At 64.5% G+C, this 16,079-nt stretch overlaps 5 protein-coding genes across 5 annotated transcripts; 4 read left to right on the top strand and 1 right to left on the bottom strand.

The window, feature by feature from the left end:
* Nucleotides 1-83: 83 nt before the first annotated feature.
* Nucleotides 84-920, top strand: LOC62_02G002912 (uncharacterized protein; the record flags this gene model as incomplete). The annotated part of the gene is made up of 1 exon (XM_062769436.1): nucleotides 84-920. One exon carries the CDS (start codon nucleotides 84-86, stop codon nucleotides 918-920), a length of 837 nt encoding a protein of 278 aa, XP_062625420.1.
* Nucleotides 921-1,522: 602 nt separating this feature from the next.
* On the top strand, nucleotides 1,523-2,001 carry LOC62_02G002911 (uncharacterized protein; the record flags this gene model as incomplete). Its single annotated transcript, XM_062769435.1, has 2 exons — nucleotides 1,523-1,615; nucleotides 1,657-2,001. The coding sequence occupies 2 exons, from the start codon at nucleotides 1,523-1,525 to the stop codon at nucleotides 1,999-2,001; spliced, it is 438 nt and encodes a 145-aa protein (XP_062625419.1).
* A 687-nt stretch (nucleotides 2,002-2,688) lies between these two features.
* Nucleotides 2,689-6,693, top strand: LOC62_02G002910 (uncharacterized protein; the record flags this gene model as incomplete). Its single annotated transcript, XM_062769434.1, has 3 exons — nucleotides 2,689-2,790; nucleotides 2,839-5,938; nucleotides 6,095-6,693. The coding sequence occupies 3 exons, from the start codon at nucleotides 2,689-2,691 to the stop codon at nucleotides 6,691-6,693; spliced, it is 3,801 nt and encodes a 1,266-aa protein (XP_062625418.1).
* Nucleotides 6,694-7,285: 592 nt separating this feature from the next.
* Nucleotides 7,286-9,421, bottom strand: GNL1 (Guanine nucleotide-binding protein-like 1; the record flags this gene model as incomplete). The annotated part of the gene is made up of 5 exons (XM_062769433.1): nucleotides 7,286-7,671; nucleotides 7,706-7,753; nucleotides 7,790-8,011; nucleotides 8,046-8,875; nucleotides 8,913-9,421. The coding sequence occupies 5 exons, from the start codon at nucleotides 9,419-9,421 to the stop codon at nucleotides 7,286-7,288; spliced, it is 1,995 nt and encodes a 664-aa protein (XP_062625417.1).
* A 3,396-nt stretch (nucleotides 9,422-12,817) lies between these two features.
* LOC62_02G002908 (uncharacterized protein) lies at nucleotides 12,818-15,650 on the top strand. Its single transcript, XM_062769432.1, has 3 exons — nucleotides 12,818-13,093; nucleotides 13,415-14,897; nucleotides 14,953-15,650. The coding sequence occupies exons 1-3, from the start codon at nucleotides 13,022-13,024 to the stop codon at nucleotides 15,540-15,542; spliced, it is 2,145 nt and encodes a 714-aa protein (XP_062625416.1). The 5' UTR covers nucleotides 12,818-13,021; the 3' UTR covers nucleotides 15,543-15,650.
* The last annotated feature ends 429 nt before the right edge of the window (nucleotides 15,651-16,079 follow it).

The following is a 16,079-nucleotide window of genomic DNA, read 5'->3' as shown; positions in this document are numbered from 1 at the left end:
CAGTCAACAAACCCAACAGTTACTACTGAACGTTCCGCCCTCGCCTGTCATCGTCACTGCACTTTCTCCCAGCACCAGCAACAATGAACAACGAGGACCGTCTTAGAGTGAGAAGCTGCTACGGTGATCGACATGCTGATGCCAAGGGCTCCGAAGTCCGCAGCAGCCGCAATTCCAACCACCGTCACCCCCGAGTCCCCACCGACGCCGCCCCGGAGGAGCCTGGGCGTTACCTCCTTACGCCCGACGAAAGGTTGGACCTGTGGCGTCTCCAGCGCAAGACCGACTTCGAGGTCCTGGAGGTCGAGAATCTCCGCCTGTGTGCGTGGGACGCGCAGCGGGAGGAAGAGTGCCGGCCCTACTTTGAAGAACTCGAGCGCTTGCAGGAAGAAGCGTACGAGGAGGAGTGGCGCCGTCGGAGCGAGGAGGAGCGGGAGGAGGAGTTCGATAGAGAAGAGGGTAGGGACGTCGAGGAAGAGTACGAGGAGTGGCATGGGATTCAAGACGACCGCTCCCGGGACGACGACCTCCACGAGGAAGTCATCGACGAGGACGACCGCCACCTCGACGGCGCCGCCGCGGAAGAGGAAGACGACGAGGACGACGCCCCCGATACCTCCCCTACGGGTACCCCTCAGTCTCAGAACCAGCGTCCTACAGGACGACTGCGCGGCACCGGCGTCTGGACCAACTACGAGTGGGTCGACAAGAACAAAGACGACCGCCGGGTCGCGCGGGAGAAGAGCGTGGTCACGAGCGGGGGCACGCGGAGTGGCAAGCGGTACCGCGCCGAAGCCGACGAGGAGACCGAGCGCATCTCCCTCGCTCAGGACAAGGCTGACGACGACGAGGCCTCGCTCAAGAAACGCCGGAACGAGAAGGGGAAGTGGCCTGCTGGTCGCCCCCGGACGTCGGACTAGGGCCCGCTCCTCGCCACTATCATCGGTGGCACTGTCGACCGCCGCTGGCATCTCCCTACCATTCCATTTGCTTTGCTGGCGCTCAGGAGCGACGTGAGTTGTCAAGGAGGTCTTGTGGACTCAGAGGATTGACACTGACATGCTAGTAGCGCTACAACACAAGCTGCCTGCACCTACACGTCACCCTCAAGCCATATGCAACCAACCATGACCCCATCGTCTCTCCAGTGCTGAACCAATTGCTTAACCGTTACCCGAGCATTGGCATGCCTATATGATGCCAGGGGTGCGGCACTCGCTACTGACTCCAGCAACGGGCTGGCGTGGTGACTCAACCGCCGCCGCCCCACGGCGCCCGTGCGGGGTGTGTCTTGAGGCGGCGCCGGCGGGCACCATCTCGCACTCGGCCACCTCGTCGGCCCTGCTATTGTGTGCGCTGCGCCCCGCCGTGCGAGCGGCGACGCCGGCGCGTCCTACTCACCCGGACGCGTCTCGCCGCTGACACCTCACCTCACCCAGTCGGCGCTGGTTTCCGCTCACTTGTCTCTTCCACCTCATCAATTGTCCTCACCCTCCTCATCACTCAATTCAACCCGTCAGCGATGCCCAAGGACAACAGCAAGCCCATCAACGTCGCCGGATCCAAGCGTCCCAAGGCAGACAAGGCCCCGAAGGAGGAGCGCGACGTCAAGGTGGTGGGTTTTGTCTCCTCCCCCGCCCGCTCACACGACTACAGGCGGTTGACCAGCCCCTCGAGCCCCTCGAGCCGACCGACTACGCTTCGGCGCTCAGGCGCCAGGACGAGCTTCTCGCGCAGGTCCAGCAGCTCGCCGAGCTGCAGCACGAAGCCAGCCTTCAATTGAAGGAGGCTACGAAGCAGACCAAGAAGTTCAAGGCCGAGGTGAACCGCAAGGCGCGCGAGGAAGCCCCCCGTGAGATCGACCCCGACATGTTGGTCGGTACGAAGCTGTTTTCGAACGGGTACAAGTGGGTCGACATCGAGGAGGACGACCGCCGCGTTGAGGAGATGAACACGCCTGTCACCCGCGGCACGAGGAGCGGGCGCTCGTTCCACCCCTAGTTGTTATCTCCAGCAACCTCCTCGCCCTACCCTGCGCATTCTCTCCTCGATCATATACCCTCGATCTGATACCCCCGCCAATTCGTCCCCACTCGTGATTCACCGCCATGCTTGTTGTTGAGTGAGTGAGTTGGTTTCTCTCCCCGACACGTCAGCGCTAACGCATGGGGACCCAGTCTCTATTGTGGCTAAAGAATCTGTCAGATAATACATTGATCTGTAGAAGATGATATGTAGCATCATAAGCCGCGTCTATTGTCGAAATGTAACCTTCGCGGCGGGAACGGGATTTGAGTGGTGGGCGGTTTTTGGCTCGGCCAGTGGACCGCCACACTGCCACAAACGAGCACTTGGTGCACGCACACCTTGTGTGGCCATGCTGCGCGAGCTGTCGTCTGCATAGAAGCGTCTGCACAAAGGTGTTACCACCTCGACCAGCACGTTGTAGCCGTCACCGTATCCCTGTCGGGCGGCGCGCAACTCGCAGGATGGCAGCGTGACCGTGCAACATACACACACACACACACGCCGTGGCTTCGCTCCCTGTCTTCTCGCCCCCTCATCCAACCTGTCTGGCCACACACGCACTGCAACCCTCCTCTTGCTGTCCAACTTATCCCCACTACTCCCAACACTCACTGTCTCCTTCTTACATCCAGTACACCCATCCCCCCACACAACATCACCATGTCCAACGCCGAGAGCAGCTCTAGCAAGCGACACCTCAGCCAGTCAACCCCAACCCCCGCCACTCCCGCGGGGAAGAGGCCCAAGACGCACCAGCCCGACGTAAGTCGTCTCCGCCTGGCCCCAGGAGTTTCCTAACAGCCCCCTTAGGCACCCACAACGCCAGCGTTCCCCACCCACGAGGGCCCGGGGTCGGACGATGTCGAAGTCGTCGCCGCCTACGACGAGTGGCAGCGCGCGGTCCAAGCGCGGGACCGAGCCAGTGCGACGCTCACCAGCCGCGCGGAGCTCAAGGACCAGGCCCATGAGCACCTCCTCAAGAGGTCCATGGCCCTCGGCGAAGCCAAGGCGGCAAGGAGGATGGCAGGCGCCGCCGTCGCCACATTCGTGGAGCGGGCGAACGCATCGATCACCCCCGCTTGCCGCAAGGTGATGGAGGCGCTGACCCTTTTCGGGCCCCGTCACGTGGCATACAGTGACGTCGAGGAGCGGTGGAAACGCCTCGACATCGCTGCAGACGCCGCCGACAAAGACCTCGGCCGGAAGACGGCGGCCTACCGGACGGCAGCGCGCAATGGCGTAGACAAGGCTGCTGCGTCCCAGGCATGGCGCGGGGCCAGCGAGGTGCAGGAGGCCATCAGTGTCCAGCTGGAAGCTGTCCGTGCCGAGGCCAAAACCATGGTCGCAGACGTGCAGGCCGCCGCGGGGGAGCTGCAGCGCTCCCACAGCGCCTGGGACACCCTTGTCCAGAACACCAGGCCGTCGGCTGCGGTGGTCAACGAGGCGCTCACGGCTGCCATCACCAAGTTGGACGAAGTCCAGCGCTCCGTCGACGATTCGCAAAAGGTTGAGGGAGAGACTCGCAGGTTGTGGGACAAGGCTCTCGTGGCGTGGCAGCAGGCCGATGAGCTGGTGGAGGACAAGAAACGCGCGTACCGTACCCTCCTGGAGCGGACCAGCCTCGCCGGTGCCATTGCGGCCGGTGCCGCAAAAGCGACATTCCCATCGGTGGGGGCGGGCCAGCCGTGGCCCCTGCGCAGGTCGTGGCCTCCTGGAAGCTCCTCCCAGCAGGTTGCCACACCACAGCAGCCCCACGTCAGCCCGCAGTCTGTTCCCCGGCCCCCCCAGCAAGCTCCTCTGTCCTCGCCACTCCAGGCGATGAGCGAGCGCCGCCGGGGAAAGCGTCGGGCCGAGTCGACTGCTTCAGCGGAGGAGGGCCAGCCGCTCGTGCTTTCCCAGCCCCCGCCGCAGCACTCGATGGCTCCGCAGATGGTGGCGGCAGAGGGAGAGCCTACGCTGGCTCAGTGGGACTTCGTCAACCGCTTCGGCGATAAGTACGAAATACCATCGGCACCGGCGGCGACGACACAGCGTCCGAGGCGCCGACACGAAGGTAACCCCCGCCGAGCCAAAGCCAGCGTGCGTCCAGAGGAGGACCCCGACAGTCCGTCGCCGTTCGCGTTCAACATGCCGCCTCTGCCGGCGCCGCAGCCTCCCGTGGGCTCCAAGAAGGAGCATTGGCGTGCCCTCGGTCGGGAGGCAGAAGGAGCTCCCTCGGAGCTCAGCGCGACGGCGCCACACCCCATGGCGCCACCTGCGGTGCCGCCGCCGCACTCGCAGCCGCCACATGCCCCTCTGCCGGTTCCAGCTCAGTCCGCAGCACCGGCGAACCCGGCCCCGGCTGCCTCATCCAAGCAGAAGCACTACCGTGCCCTCGGACGAGTGGCAGATGGCGCTCATATCGAGGTCGGACAGCCACAAGCGCCCTACCCCCAGCCGCCGCCACACTCCCAGCCCCCGCCCCACAACGTGCCGCCGCCACAGGCCCAGCCCCCGTCCATGGCGACCCCGAGCGACCTGTACACGTACGCGCCGCTCTCGCGTCCCATGGGGCCGCCCCCGCCGACCTCCGAGTCGTCCAAACGCAAGCAGCTGCGTGCGCTTGGAAAGGGAGAAGGAGGGACTGACCCCCCCTCGGCCCCGGGCTCTTCCGCCGTCGCCAGCAGTCAGCGGACCTCAGCTCAGCAGGCCGCCTCTGCCCAGCCCCCCGCAGTGGCATCGGTGCCGCCTGGTGCCACAACGCAGCGGCGCCTCCGCCGCCTCGCCAAGGCGCCCGTGAAGGACTTGGGGTTCGCCGTGCCCGCGCTCCCCGCGCGGCTCCAGCCTGCCCCCGCGAACCAGGCAGCCCCCCAAGCCGCGGAGGCGCCGCAGGCAGTGGCGGGCCCCAACCCACAGCTGGGCGAGCTCGCGTTGGCAGAGTGGCAGCAGTACGTGGCCGCACAGCCAGCTCAGGCGCTCGGCGCGGTCGTCCCCCAAAGCAACCAGCCACCAGCGTCCACGATGCACCCCCCAGTGCCACCGGAGATGCTGGCCGCGGCGCAGAGCTACGCGGCCATGGACCACATGGAGCTCTTCCACGCGACGGACCCCGCTCGCCGTCGTGCAGGGGGCACGGGGAGCCAACTGGTGGCCGCGCTCACCGAGCAGCTGGCAGCGGCGCAGGTGCAGCAGGGTAGCATTGCCCCGCCGGGCGAGGCGGACCACTTGGCGTGGATTCAGGCCGCGGCGATGGGTCTGCCTGGGCAGCGGGCAGGGTGGCAGGGCGGTGGGGTGAACGCGGCGACTCCGAACACGCAGACGTGGGTACAGGCTGGGACGACGGCGCCGCCGGAACATCAGCAGCCTCAGCAGAAGCTGCAGCAGCAGGAACAGCAGCAGTATCAACAGCAGCAGCAGCAGCAGTCTGTGTGGCAGAATGCCATGGCGACGCCGGTCCAGTCCGACACGCAGCCTTCGGGTCAACCAGCGGCGGCGGCTCCGAGTGGCCAGCAGCCAGCGTGGCAGGGTGGCATGGCGATGTCCGCTGAGTCCAGCTCGCAGGGGTCGGTCCAGCCCGTGGCGACAGTTCAGTCTGCGCCTCACCAGCAGCCCGTGTGGCAAGGTGGCATGGCGACCCCGGTCGAGTCCAACACGCAGCAGTGGGTGCAGCCTTCTCCGACGGCGCCACCAGCGCAGCAGCCCATGTGGCAGGGTGGTATGTCGACCCCGGCCGCATCGGAGGCCCAGGCGTCGGCGCAGACGGTGCCCATGTTGCCGCCTCAGCAGACAGGGTCGCACGGTGGCATGGCGACACCCCAAGTCGAGCCGCACACGCAGATGTGGGTCCAGCCCGCGGCGGTGGCGCCTAGCATGATGAGCCCGGTTCAGGCGGACGCGGCGGCCTGGGCGCAGCAGCCGGTGTGGCAGGGTGGTACGTCCCAACAGGCGGAGCCGGAAGCATAGCAGTGGGAACAGCCCCCACCGCAGCCCATCACCGCGCCCACCGAGCAGTGGCACTACCCACCCCCCGCCACACCACCATCCGCCCCGACGTACCCGGCCCCGCCGCGCGTCCCCACCGCGGCAGAGACGGCCGCGCGCGTCGCCGAGCGGGGCGTGTACAACCTGCCCCTTCCCCCGCGCGGGCTCCAGCTCCAGCCCCCACCGGCACCAGGCATGATCGTCGACCTGGTCAGTCCGGAGATCTCGCCGGCCGCGCTGCCCTCGCCCCCGGCCCCGAAGCCCAAGAGGAAGAGCAAATCGCGCCGCTCGCGCGCGCAGGCTGCTCTCGGGGAGGGCGTTGAGCCTGTCCTGGCTACGGGCCCAGGGGCTCTCGGAGCGGCGGCTCTGCCCGGGGGCTCGCGGAGCTCCTCCTCAGTGCTGGGAGCGCCGGGTGCCAGCGCCGGGGCCGAGCTCGCACCGCCCGCTCCACACGTCCAGACGGGCTTCATCGACCCCCGCGTCCTGTTCGGTGGCCCCCACGTCCCCCGGCCCTCGAGACGCGTGTTCAGCGGGTTCCCGGCCCCCGGGGAGACTGTCGTCCGGGGGGTCGTGGCGCCCATGCCCGGCGACGGGGAGGAGGACAAGGCCGGAGAGGAAGCTGACGCGGACGCGGACGTGGACCCGTTCAACGCGGTGCTCCCGGACGCGGGGGGCGACTTCTGGAGCAGCTGGCTGGGGTCGTAAGCGGCCAGCCAGGGAGTCACGGCAGCTCTGCGATTGCTACGACGGTGGAGGGCTTGGGCTAGGACGGTGGGATTGGTGGACACGGCGGACATAGCTTGTCGGTGCGCGGTGCAGCGGACAGTTGGTAGACGGCTTGGGTCTTGCGTCTTGGTTCTTGGGTCTTGCTTGGGTCATGTGTCATTGTGATGGGGAACGAATGTACAATTATCCGAATGGAATGGAGTACCTGCCGCGCCGCATACGACGCCGCGCGCCCCACTCCAACGGCGCATATGCATATGCGCGACTGGCCGCCGTGCGTGCGTGCTGCTTGCTTACTGCGGGTGCCACAGACGCACGACGACGCCGCTCCGCTCGCTTGATTATTACCTCCGGCCGCCGTCAGTGTCCGCTGGAACGCGGGAGGGCCTGGGGTTTACAGTTTGCCTTTCGCCCTGTCACGCACTTGCGACGTGTGTGATTTGAAGGGGGGCGTCGTGCACCAGCGTCGCAGCGAGAAGGCGCATTATGCTTTTGCGTCTATGTGTGTGTGTGCAATGTATGGGATGGATGGGCTGGCTGTGTGGCTTTGTGGCGCACGCGTCGCGCGCTGCTACAACGGCGTGTGAGGCGGCAGACTCTCTTCGCTCTCGCTCTCCTCGGTCTCGCTCTCGTCGCTCCCCTCCAAGCTGAGCGCGTTGAAGAAGCTCCGCGTGTTCTGCACCGCGAAGCCCGTGCCCTCGCTCTCGCTCTCGTCTTCTTCCTCCTCCTCCTCCTCCTCGGCGTTGTCGCTCCCAGGCACTGCCCCGACGCCGCTAGCCTCGTCATCCTCGCTCTCGCTCTCCTCGCTCCGCTCTTCCCCGCCTGCCTCCTCGTCATCCAGCTCGGGGGTATTCTCGAGCCACACCCCCTTGCCCTCGCGCGCGGCGAGTGCCTCCTCGCTGCTCCCTGGCGGCCAGAAGCCCCAGCGTACGCGTCCGTCTGCTATTGTCCGGAGCACTGGCGTTAGACGGGTGCGCAGCGCACAACTCACTTGCATTCCCCGCGCGGTTCGTGTCCGGCCGTCCACCCTTTGCAGTCACTGCCCCATCAGCGCTGTCACACCACGGCCACTCACAGAACCCTCGGTCGACGGCACGCGCCTCCATGATCCCGCCCGCGGTCCAAGTGTGGCCCTTGGCTTCCACTGCCCGTGGCCCCTCGCCGCGCCACGTGCGCTTATCCACGACGACCTCCTCCTCAGCAGGCGGAGGCACGCGGAAGACGTCCTCGATCGGCATGCGCGTCGCGACGTAGTAGATGCACGACGGCAACGACGGGATCTGCGAGATGGGCAGGACTGGCGTCAGCGGGGCACTGACAGAACCACTCACTCCCTGCCATGGCCTGCAGCTCCATCGGCACGAGCGAGGGACACACAAGCCCAGGGCAGTCGATGATCTTGATGTCGCGCGCTGGGCCCCACAAGATCGTCTGGAAGTGCTTGGTCTTGCCTGGGGTCTTGGACGCGCGCACGCGTGTGGTGCCAAGCAACGCGTTGAGGAGCGACGACTTGCCAACGTTCGGTTGTCCGATCAGGCCGATTGGCAGCGGCTCAGACTGCGGGTCGCGGTGGTGGTGTGCCTCAGCCTCCTCTGTCTCGCTCTCCTCGCCACTCTCTTCATCCGCCGCGCCGTCGGTACCCTCCGCGCCGTCCTCCGCATCCTCGCGCTTCACCTTCCTCCGACCCCCGCTCTGGATCGGCGCAACCTCTGGCTCAGCGGCAAGCGTCCCCCAATCGACATTAGCCCGCACACCCGGCTTCCAGTCGTCACCCGCCCAAGAAGGCGGCGTGACGAGCCGCGCGTGTGCCGCCTTGATCGCCTCAACGAGCTCTCCGCGGGCCGAGATCGGGATCGCTGGCCGGTGCCGCGCCCTCCCTTCGCCGTATAGCAGGGCCTTGTCGTAGCTCGAAACCGCGACGACCTGGACATTGGACACGGCGCCAGGCTCATCCCCCTCCGTCCACCACTCCTCAAGCCATGTACGCCACCCTGCCAGGGCGCCCGCGTCTACCAAATCCGCCTTGGTGAGGACCAAGATGACCTCTTTTCTGGGCTTGAGCGCCTTGACGTACGTGCGCAGGCTCGGCGGACAGTGCAGCGGCGGACATCGCGCGTCGATGAGGAGGAGCAGGATCGCCGAAGACTCTGTCACGCGCCACCTGGGAGTTAGCCGCATCCATGGTTTGCCCAACTCACAGCTGGCGCCACACCTCGAGGTTCGTCTCGAACCAGCTCGGGCTCACGGGCCACCCGTCGTCGCCCTCGCCGAGGACCCACTCGTCGAGGGTGGCGCGCGTCGTGCCCAGCCACTTCTTGTACACGCCCTCCTCGTTCTTCTCGACCTCCTTCTTCGTCTGGCCATACCGGAACTTTGGCCGCGCAGGGATGACGAGCTTGCCGGTGGCTGGGGAGCGGGTCACCAGCTCGACGGGGAACACGGCGGCGCTGCCGGGCAACGGGCGTTCCAACGGGGTCGAGAAGGCGAGGTCGCGCGTACGCTCGAGGTAGTGCGGCGGGAGGGAGATGAATCGCGACTCGAGGCGCAGCGTCGGGCCCTTTGGCGCCGAGCGCGATGGCAGCGGCCGCGGCTGTCTTGTGCTGCCCGCCTGCCGCCCGTCCTCTTCCTCGTCGCCGCGCTTCCTCGCCCGCGTGGTCTGCAGCTGGGCCTTCTTCTGCTTGTGTGAGAAGGGCTTCTTGCGTCCCATTGTGTCGTGATGGTTGATGGGGTGTAATGGGGGGCCTGTTCCAATCGCCGTCTTCCTTCCTCGTTCTCGTCGTCACTGAAATCCACTTTGACCACCGGCTGTCAAGATTCGAGTGGAGGTCAAGATGGAACGTCATTGGGTTAGGATGTCACGTGATAATTGGCACGTGGATGACACTCGTTATTCGCGTGGTATCCGCGTGGCCTAGTCACGTGATGTGTGATCCCAATTCCTTGATTGACCTGAACGCCACCAACGCCACGGACGACCCGACCTGCCAAAAACTGACAATCAACAACTGGTGCTAACGCAAACGACTAAACTGTCTGACCAGCTCATGACGGGCCTGAGCCATCTGCAACTAGCACACGTGGTGCATGCCGCGGCCCACATCATCTACATAACAAGTGTGCTGCGCTTTTCGTATGCACAGGGAGACTGTTTTCGGACCAGGCCAAAAGCACGACGCCGACCGAGACGTCGACAGCGACCGACCACCCTCGAAAATGAATAAAATGGAACAGCCGGCGGCCCTATTTCGCCTCTTACGACATGGGTATTTCTAGGTGCTGGCTAGATCTCCCTTTCCGTGATGACGATCGGGGTGGGCGTCGGCGGCGGCGGGGGCGGCGGTGACGGCGTGCGTGCACAAGTAGATGCCGGTGGCGTGTGGCCCTCGCCGCCGAACAGACCAAAGCCAGCAGAGCCGGCAGAGCCTCGAGCAAGGGATCCACGCGAGTGGGCGAGCCGACTTTCGCGCCGTAAGTCCAAGTCCGTCAGTCAGTTTGTACGAGGCGCTCGCGGCGACCCGACGCGCTAGTGGGCTTACAGCAGCGCGCGAGAACGCCACATACAACGGCACCCCCCGCGTGCGCGCGCAGACTTGTGCCCGATGTGGGCTTGCTAGTGATGCGACCTCCTGATCCACCCGCGGTGCATTGCGGCGGCGGCGCGCGGATCGGATCTGTGTAATCGCCCTCGCGTTCTACTATACGCGCCGTCTAGAGCATGACAGCATGTCTCACTTACACAAGCATGATGCCAAGAAGTGTCCTTACAGAACGCACCCGGCGTATCCATCTCCATCTGAAGGGCATTCCCGCTCGCCAGGCGACTCACCCCAGTACTCACCCCCGAGAACTGACACCCCCGTAGTGTGCGTGCGGGGGCGGGAGCAGCGGTCAATGACCCAGAAGAATAGCGACCAACACGCGAGCGAGCATCAGCTTCCTTTGCTTCCCGCTAGTGTGCGAGCTGTGCACGGGGGCTGGAGAGTGCGTCGTGTGTAGAGTACGCCGTCGTCGAGTTGTGTTCTCCACTAGCCCGCCCATTGCATTTGCCGTGAGAATAATACATTCTTCCTCACGACCCGCGATCACAGTGTCCGGTGGTGTCGCTGTAACCAACGAATGTGCATAGCTGGGGAGAGGACGGGAGACAGCCACGCACTCGTCACGTCTTTATCTGCCTGCGTGATGGTCGGGGCCTTGGACCATGCGTGCACGCGCAGTGACTGGCCTGGTTTCGATCTGCGGCTCCTGTCACAGGCTCCTGGAACACTGGCTTGCACCAGCACACCCGTGTTCCCTTGCCATCCGTCAAACGTCAGCATTGCGTGTCCGGGGGGGAGGGAATAACTGGGGCGAAGGGCTGCGGGGTTGTAGACCACCGGCGTGACTACCCATCGACACCAACCCCCTGGCCTCCCTTGGCAGGTTAAAGAGCCGCTCCCTGCACAAAACGAGCGTCGTATGCCACTGTCGATGCCGATCCGCCGGGCAAGTAAGCTGCGTCCCAGGGAGGAGGTTTTGGGCTCTCTGCTTTTGCTCTTCGCCGCTGCGGTCTCTACAGTGGTGAACCCTGGGCCAGTCGAACAGTGGGTTGGATAGAGCTGGGACGGGTCTCGGGTTCCTCTCGTCATTCGATCAGGCTGTTGGGTCGTTGCTTGCGTCGTGTGGCCCTGCCCCCTATTTCCGACCATGCCATAATCATCCGCCGGTATGCAGCGAAATTCCCCTCCCGAGATGCGGCTGTTGTGCATAAATGAAGGGTCTATCGTCGCCCGGTGCCCAGAAACGTACCTGCACCAAGTGTCACGCCCGCTACTGAAGGCACAAGAGCAGACACTCTGTGTCCAGGGCAACGTTTCGACCTTGGTTGGCGGGAAGGGGGCCGGCCGGGTGGATAGGTCACCCTTGGCTGCCCCATTCTACCGCGATGTACTGGGCCTTGACGTACGCGTACGTACAGCTTGTATGAGCGGGAGGGGGTTTGCTCGCTACAACAAACAGATGTCCTGGTGGTCCTGGTGGTGTTGAAACGAAGGATCGTAATAGCAGCTCGTTAGCTCGGGAACGGCCGAATAGCAGTGGGCTGCGCGCTCAAGATGGCAGCGAGGCAGTGAGGCCGATGATGAGAAACCAGTCCCCCTTCGCAAGGTCCTGAGAACCCCCTTTTGTTCGAGTGTCAGAACGACCAGAGGAGCAAGAGAAACAAAGGTCAACAGCAGCAGCAGCAGCAACAGACAAGACGCCTGCTTTCAACAACTGCCAGACTAGGTGTAGTCCCTTTGAAGGTTTTGCTGTCAACACGACCGATCCAAAGCTACGACGACGACAAGCCAACGACGACTATTGGCATCGTCAACAGGTCCCCTGTCTGCTGCCCTGGTACCCCTCCTCCGCTCTGTGGCATTCCCGGCCACTCCTCGCCCTCGCCCGCCCGTGACAGCTACCAACAGGTACACTAGGCACAACCTCGACGTCCTCCCACACTACCCCCCGCCCTTGTGTGTGTGCGCGCAGAACGCTGGACGTGACTTGAGTGAACACAAGCTTAGGTTGTGCTTTCAACACACGCACTTGAGAGTTTACTCTTTCATTCTATCGAGCAGTGTTTGCTCGTCAACGCGCACGACCCCCGACACCACCCCGACCATCACCGCCACCTCTTCTTGTCTCCGCTGAGTACGCCGAGCACGCACGCCAGTCAATTGCGGTGCCTCAGCCACACCTGCGCCGCTCCCCCACCTCTCTCGCCTACGCTGCGCCGCGCCGCGCGCCGCGCTCTTCAGTACGCCTCGTTGCACGTCCACCGCGCGCTCGACGCACGCCTCGTATTGAGCGTACACGTCTTGGCAAAGCCGACTGTTTGCCCACGTTAAAAAAGGAGGCCCCCCGATAACCCTCCTGCCTGACCGGCCGGCTGTTTGAATCGCGCCGCATACCCCGTCGCTCTTCTCGTCTCGACTCTCAGCCACCGACGGCGCCGCCGACGCCACCGCCATTTGGCCCACCCTGGCTCCCCCCTTCTGTCGTTCCGCCTCCTCCGCATCCTCCGGCCAACACTAGGACGAGTCTTGTCTCGGCCTAGTAAAGTTGTAGCTCACTCGCAGCCGCACCGACAAGCAGCACGAGGCTCACCCAGACGGGCAACTGGCCTTCTGCAATATACTTCTTTTCACCGGCCGCTGCCTCGCCGCGGTCGCCGACGACAACCTTGGACAGGTCGTGTTGGACCTCCTCCCCCTCCAAACAACTTTGGGCAACATCTCGACTTGTATCCCAACGACATCACACACAACACGCACAACACACAAAAATGACGCTGCTGCACGCTTCTGCGCGAGCTGGACCCGGGCCGTCGACATTGGCGATTGCATCTCGGCCAAAGGTGAGTTTGTGATTGTAAGGCCGGTGTGTTGTAGTGGTGTGTTTCGAGGGTCGTCTCCTCGTTGCCCGCTGCGACCTCCCCCTTCCCCCTTCTTGTTTCTGTAACGTGCACTGACCACGATAAACGCCTCCTTTCCATATCCTGCAACAACACGACGCACAAACGACGACGACGACAACCACCACTGCCGCATCGACACGACCCATCACGCTCACCACCTGCGCATCCTTTCGTCACGCCGCGCACTTGCCCCCTCTTCTGTCGTCGCCTGCCGCCCATCACACTCGTTGCAACCTACTCTCACTCTCTCACTCCACACAGCCTGAACGCTCGTCGTCTCTGCCTCACGCTGTCCCTCACCCAGTGTCCCCCATTTCCATCCTCCGCAAACCCTCTCTCCCAACAATATCGGCATCGGCGCTGGCGCCAGCCGCCTCCTCGGCCCTCCCGACGCCCACAACAACATCATCCTCCTCAATGCCGCCAACACCCAGCGGCCTCTCTTTCCCTCCCCTTCCTCCGCTCCCACCATACCCTCTCGTCTCGTCGGCCAAGCCTCAGCGTAAGAGTGCCCCTCCGACATCGCCGCCGTCAAGACCATCAGATGGCGGCGGCCGCGTCAAGACGCGTCGGTCCAGAGTGTCCTTTCGCGAGGAGGTCGACGTTGCCGCCCCCGCCGATCTCCAGAAGCATCGCCCTCAATCGGTCCAGCCCACGCCGCCTGCTCGGCCTGCTTCTGCCGCTGCCGGCTCCTTATCCGGCTCACCTGCCCAGGCTCGCCGCCCGTCTGCCGATGGTGACCTCCGCAAGATGCCAAGACCGGCATTGAAGCGGGTCGCCTCGTCGTCACTCATGATCACGCGGCCCGTCTCGGCCAACGACTTTGACTTCCGTCCACAGACACTCCGGTATCCCCGCCTGTCGCCAGCCCTTGCGCGGTTGTCCGACAGCTCGTTCAACGCCGCCGATGTTTGGGACAGCAACAAGGCGTCGCGGACGGTCAAGCGGAGCTCGGCCAGCGCGGTCCCTTCCACCGTGTCGAGCATGACCTCGTCGTCGTCTTCATCTTCGTCGTCAACATCGTCGCCAGTGGCAACGCAAGACCACCGCGGTGCCCCAGTGCACGTTACTACCCCGAGTGTCACAGCTACGCCGCCGGCGCGCAAGAGCCGCAAGCCACGGTCGCCCGTCCCCTCGTGGGGTTCGACATGCCCGTCTCTCATTTCTTCGAGTCACCGTGCGTCGCTGGCCTCGACCCTCACGGCGCCGTCCATGACTTCGTTGCTGCTGTCGCCGCCATCGCCAGGCGGTGACCGCACTGCGTCTTTCCCGGACGACATCTACTCGTCCCCGCGCACCTCTCCCATGGTGTTTGCGCATGATGCAGACGCTCCCGAGCTCCCCGAAATGCCCGACCTCGCCACATTGTCCAAGTACCAGCAGTCTGCGGATTCATCCGACTACACACAGGTCGTCTCGACGTCGTCAATGTCACAACCATCCAAACTTCGTCTTCAGCCTGCACCCCGAGTTCGCCGTCGCGAGCCGTCGTCGACTTCTACCACACCAACCGACTCGCCTGCCACAAAGACCCGCGCAACAGAGCGTCTGCTTCGTCTGCAAAGCTCGCTTGCCGACCTTCGCATGCAGCGCCAGTCCGACTCGCCGGCGCCCCCGCCGCTCCCTCGCACTAGCAAGGCGCCCCCTAGCCCCACGGTGGCCGAACTTGCGCACGCGACCCCACGCAAGGCTGAGTGGTCGTCGTACCGCGAACCAGAGGAGTCTGACTCTGAGAGCGACCTCGGTGAGTGTGTTCCGGCGTTCGTATTGTTTGGATGAAACAACTAACCCTGCCCCAGACCTCAGCCTGCCCTTGCTCAACGCGGCATTGCGCTCGCACGTGATTCCGTCATCGTCGCGTCTTCTGGTTCAGTCGTCGTCCCACAAGGCCAAGTCGGTCGACGGCGAGGCGGATACGTCCCTGGGCTGGAGCGGAAGCGAGAGCGAAGAGGAAGAATTTTCCCGCACAGTCGCCCGGATTACCCTTCGCAAGGCTGCCGCCGGGACTAGCGCCGTGCCTCCTCCCGCCAGCCGCCGTCTGCTCAAGCGTCCCTCGCTTCCTGTAGGCCGCCTGCACCGCTTCTCTCAGCTGTCTCCGCCCTCCGACTCGTCCACGGGCCCGACTACGCCCCGTCCCTCGAGCGCCATGAGCAGCACGGGAAGGTCGGCGTCGGGCACTGCTGCGATGCTGTCGGCGCTCGTCGAGAGCAAGTATGGCACGACCGAGGCGCTGCCCCGCCCCAAGCGATTCGTCGAGGGCTGGGGCGCGCCCGAGGTGCTGCACGACGACGACTGGCCGCCCGATGGCGTCGAGGAGGTCGAGGAGGAGGACGACGAGATGCCTATGCCGCGGGCCGCCATGCTGCGCCCCGTCTCTACTGCCGCCTAGGCAGTTGCCATGTCCTTGTACTACCCACTAAACATCTGTACCTGTTTTTCCTGTCGTTCGGCTGAGCTGAACGCTACTGTGATTGTATGCAAATTGCGCGAGCCCGAGAGCGGTTGTGGCCGGCGCGCGGCTGCGGAGAGAGACGAGCTCGGGGCGTTAGTTGGGGGGCGGGCTGGATCCAAGGCGTTAGCAGGGATATTGTGGGGAATGAGCCACGAGGGCTAATGCCCCTCGGGGCTGCGGCAAGCCCAGTTTCCTCTTAGACATTGTTCAACACTTTGAAGGGATCTGGTGGCTATTGACAAGCTATAGATGGTTACGAGAAAGGGGAGGAGGCAAGGCACCAGTGCGAGGGGGAGCGCGTCCTCGGATCACCACTACAGGCGCCGACGGCCAGCGCCCCGAGCGCGCATCTCTGCTGCCTGCATGGATGGACACTGGGCTTGCTCGGCGTCGTCTTGTCGGAAAGAGTTTGCTTTGTCTCCACGCGTTTGTTGCGCATACCTCATTGTTGCTGTTCCGGGTCTAGAGGGGTGG

Source organism: Vanrija pseudolonga, chromosome 2 (genome assembly GCF_020906515.1).
Source record: "Vanrija pseudolonga chromosome 2, complete sequence".
Classification (NCBI taxonomy): domain Eukaryota; kingdom Fungi; phylum Basidiomycota; class Tremellomycetes; order Trichosporonales; family Trichosporonaceae; genus Vanrija; species Vanrija pseudolonga.
This window is presented reverse-complemented; position numbering and strand designations above follow the sequence as displayed.

What these genes read in the sequence shown, in the direction of transcription:
- LOC62_02G002908 (XM_062769432.1), top strand. Translation starts at nt 13,022, where the DNA reads ATGACGCTGCTGCACGCTTCTGCGCGAGCTGGACCCGGGCCGTCGACA. An exon ending in CGATTGCATCTCGGCCAAAG is followed by an intron (nt 13,094 to 13,414) that starts GTGAGTTTGTGA and finishes CACTCCACACAG; the next exon opens with CCTGAACGCTCGTCGTCTCT. An exon ending in TGACTCTGAGAGCGACCTCG is followed by an intron (nt 14,898 to 14,952) that starts GTGAGTGTGTTC and finishes ACCCTGCCCCAG; the next exon opens with ACCTCAGCCTGCCCTTGCTC.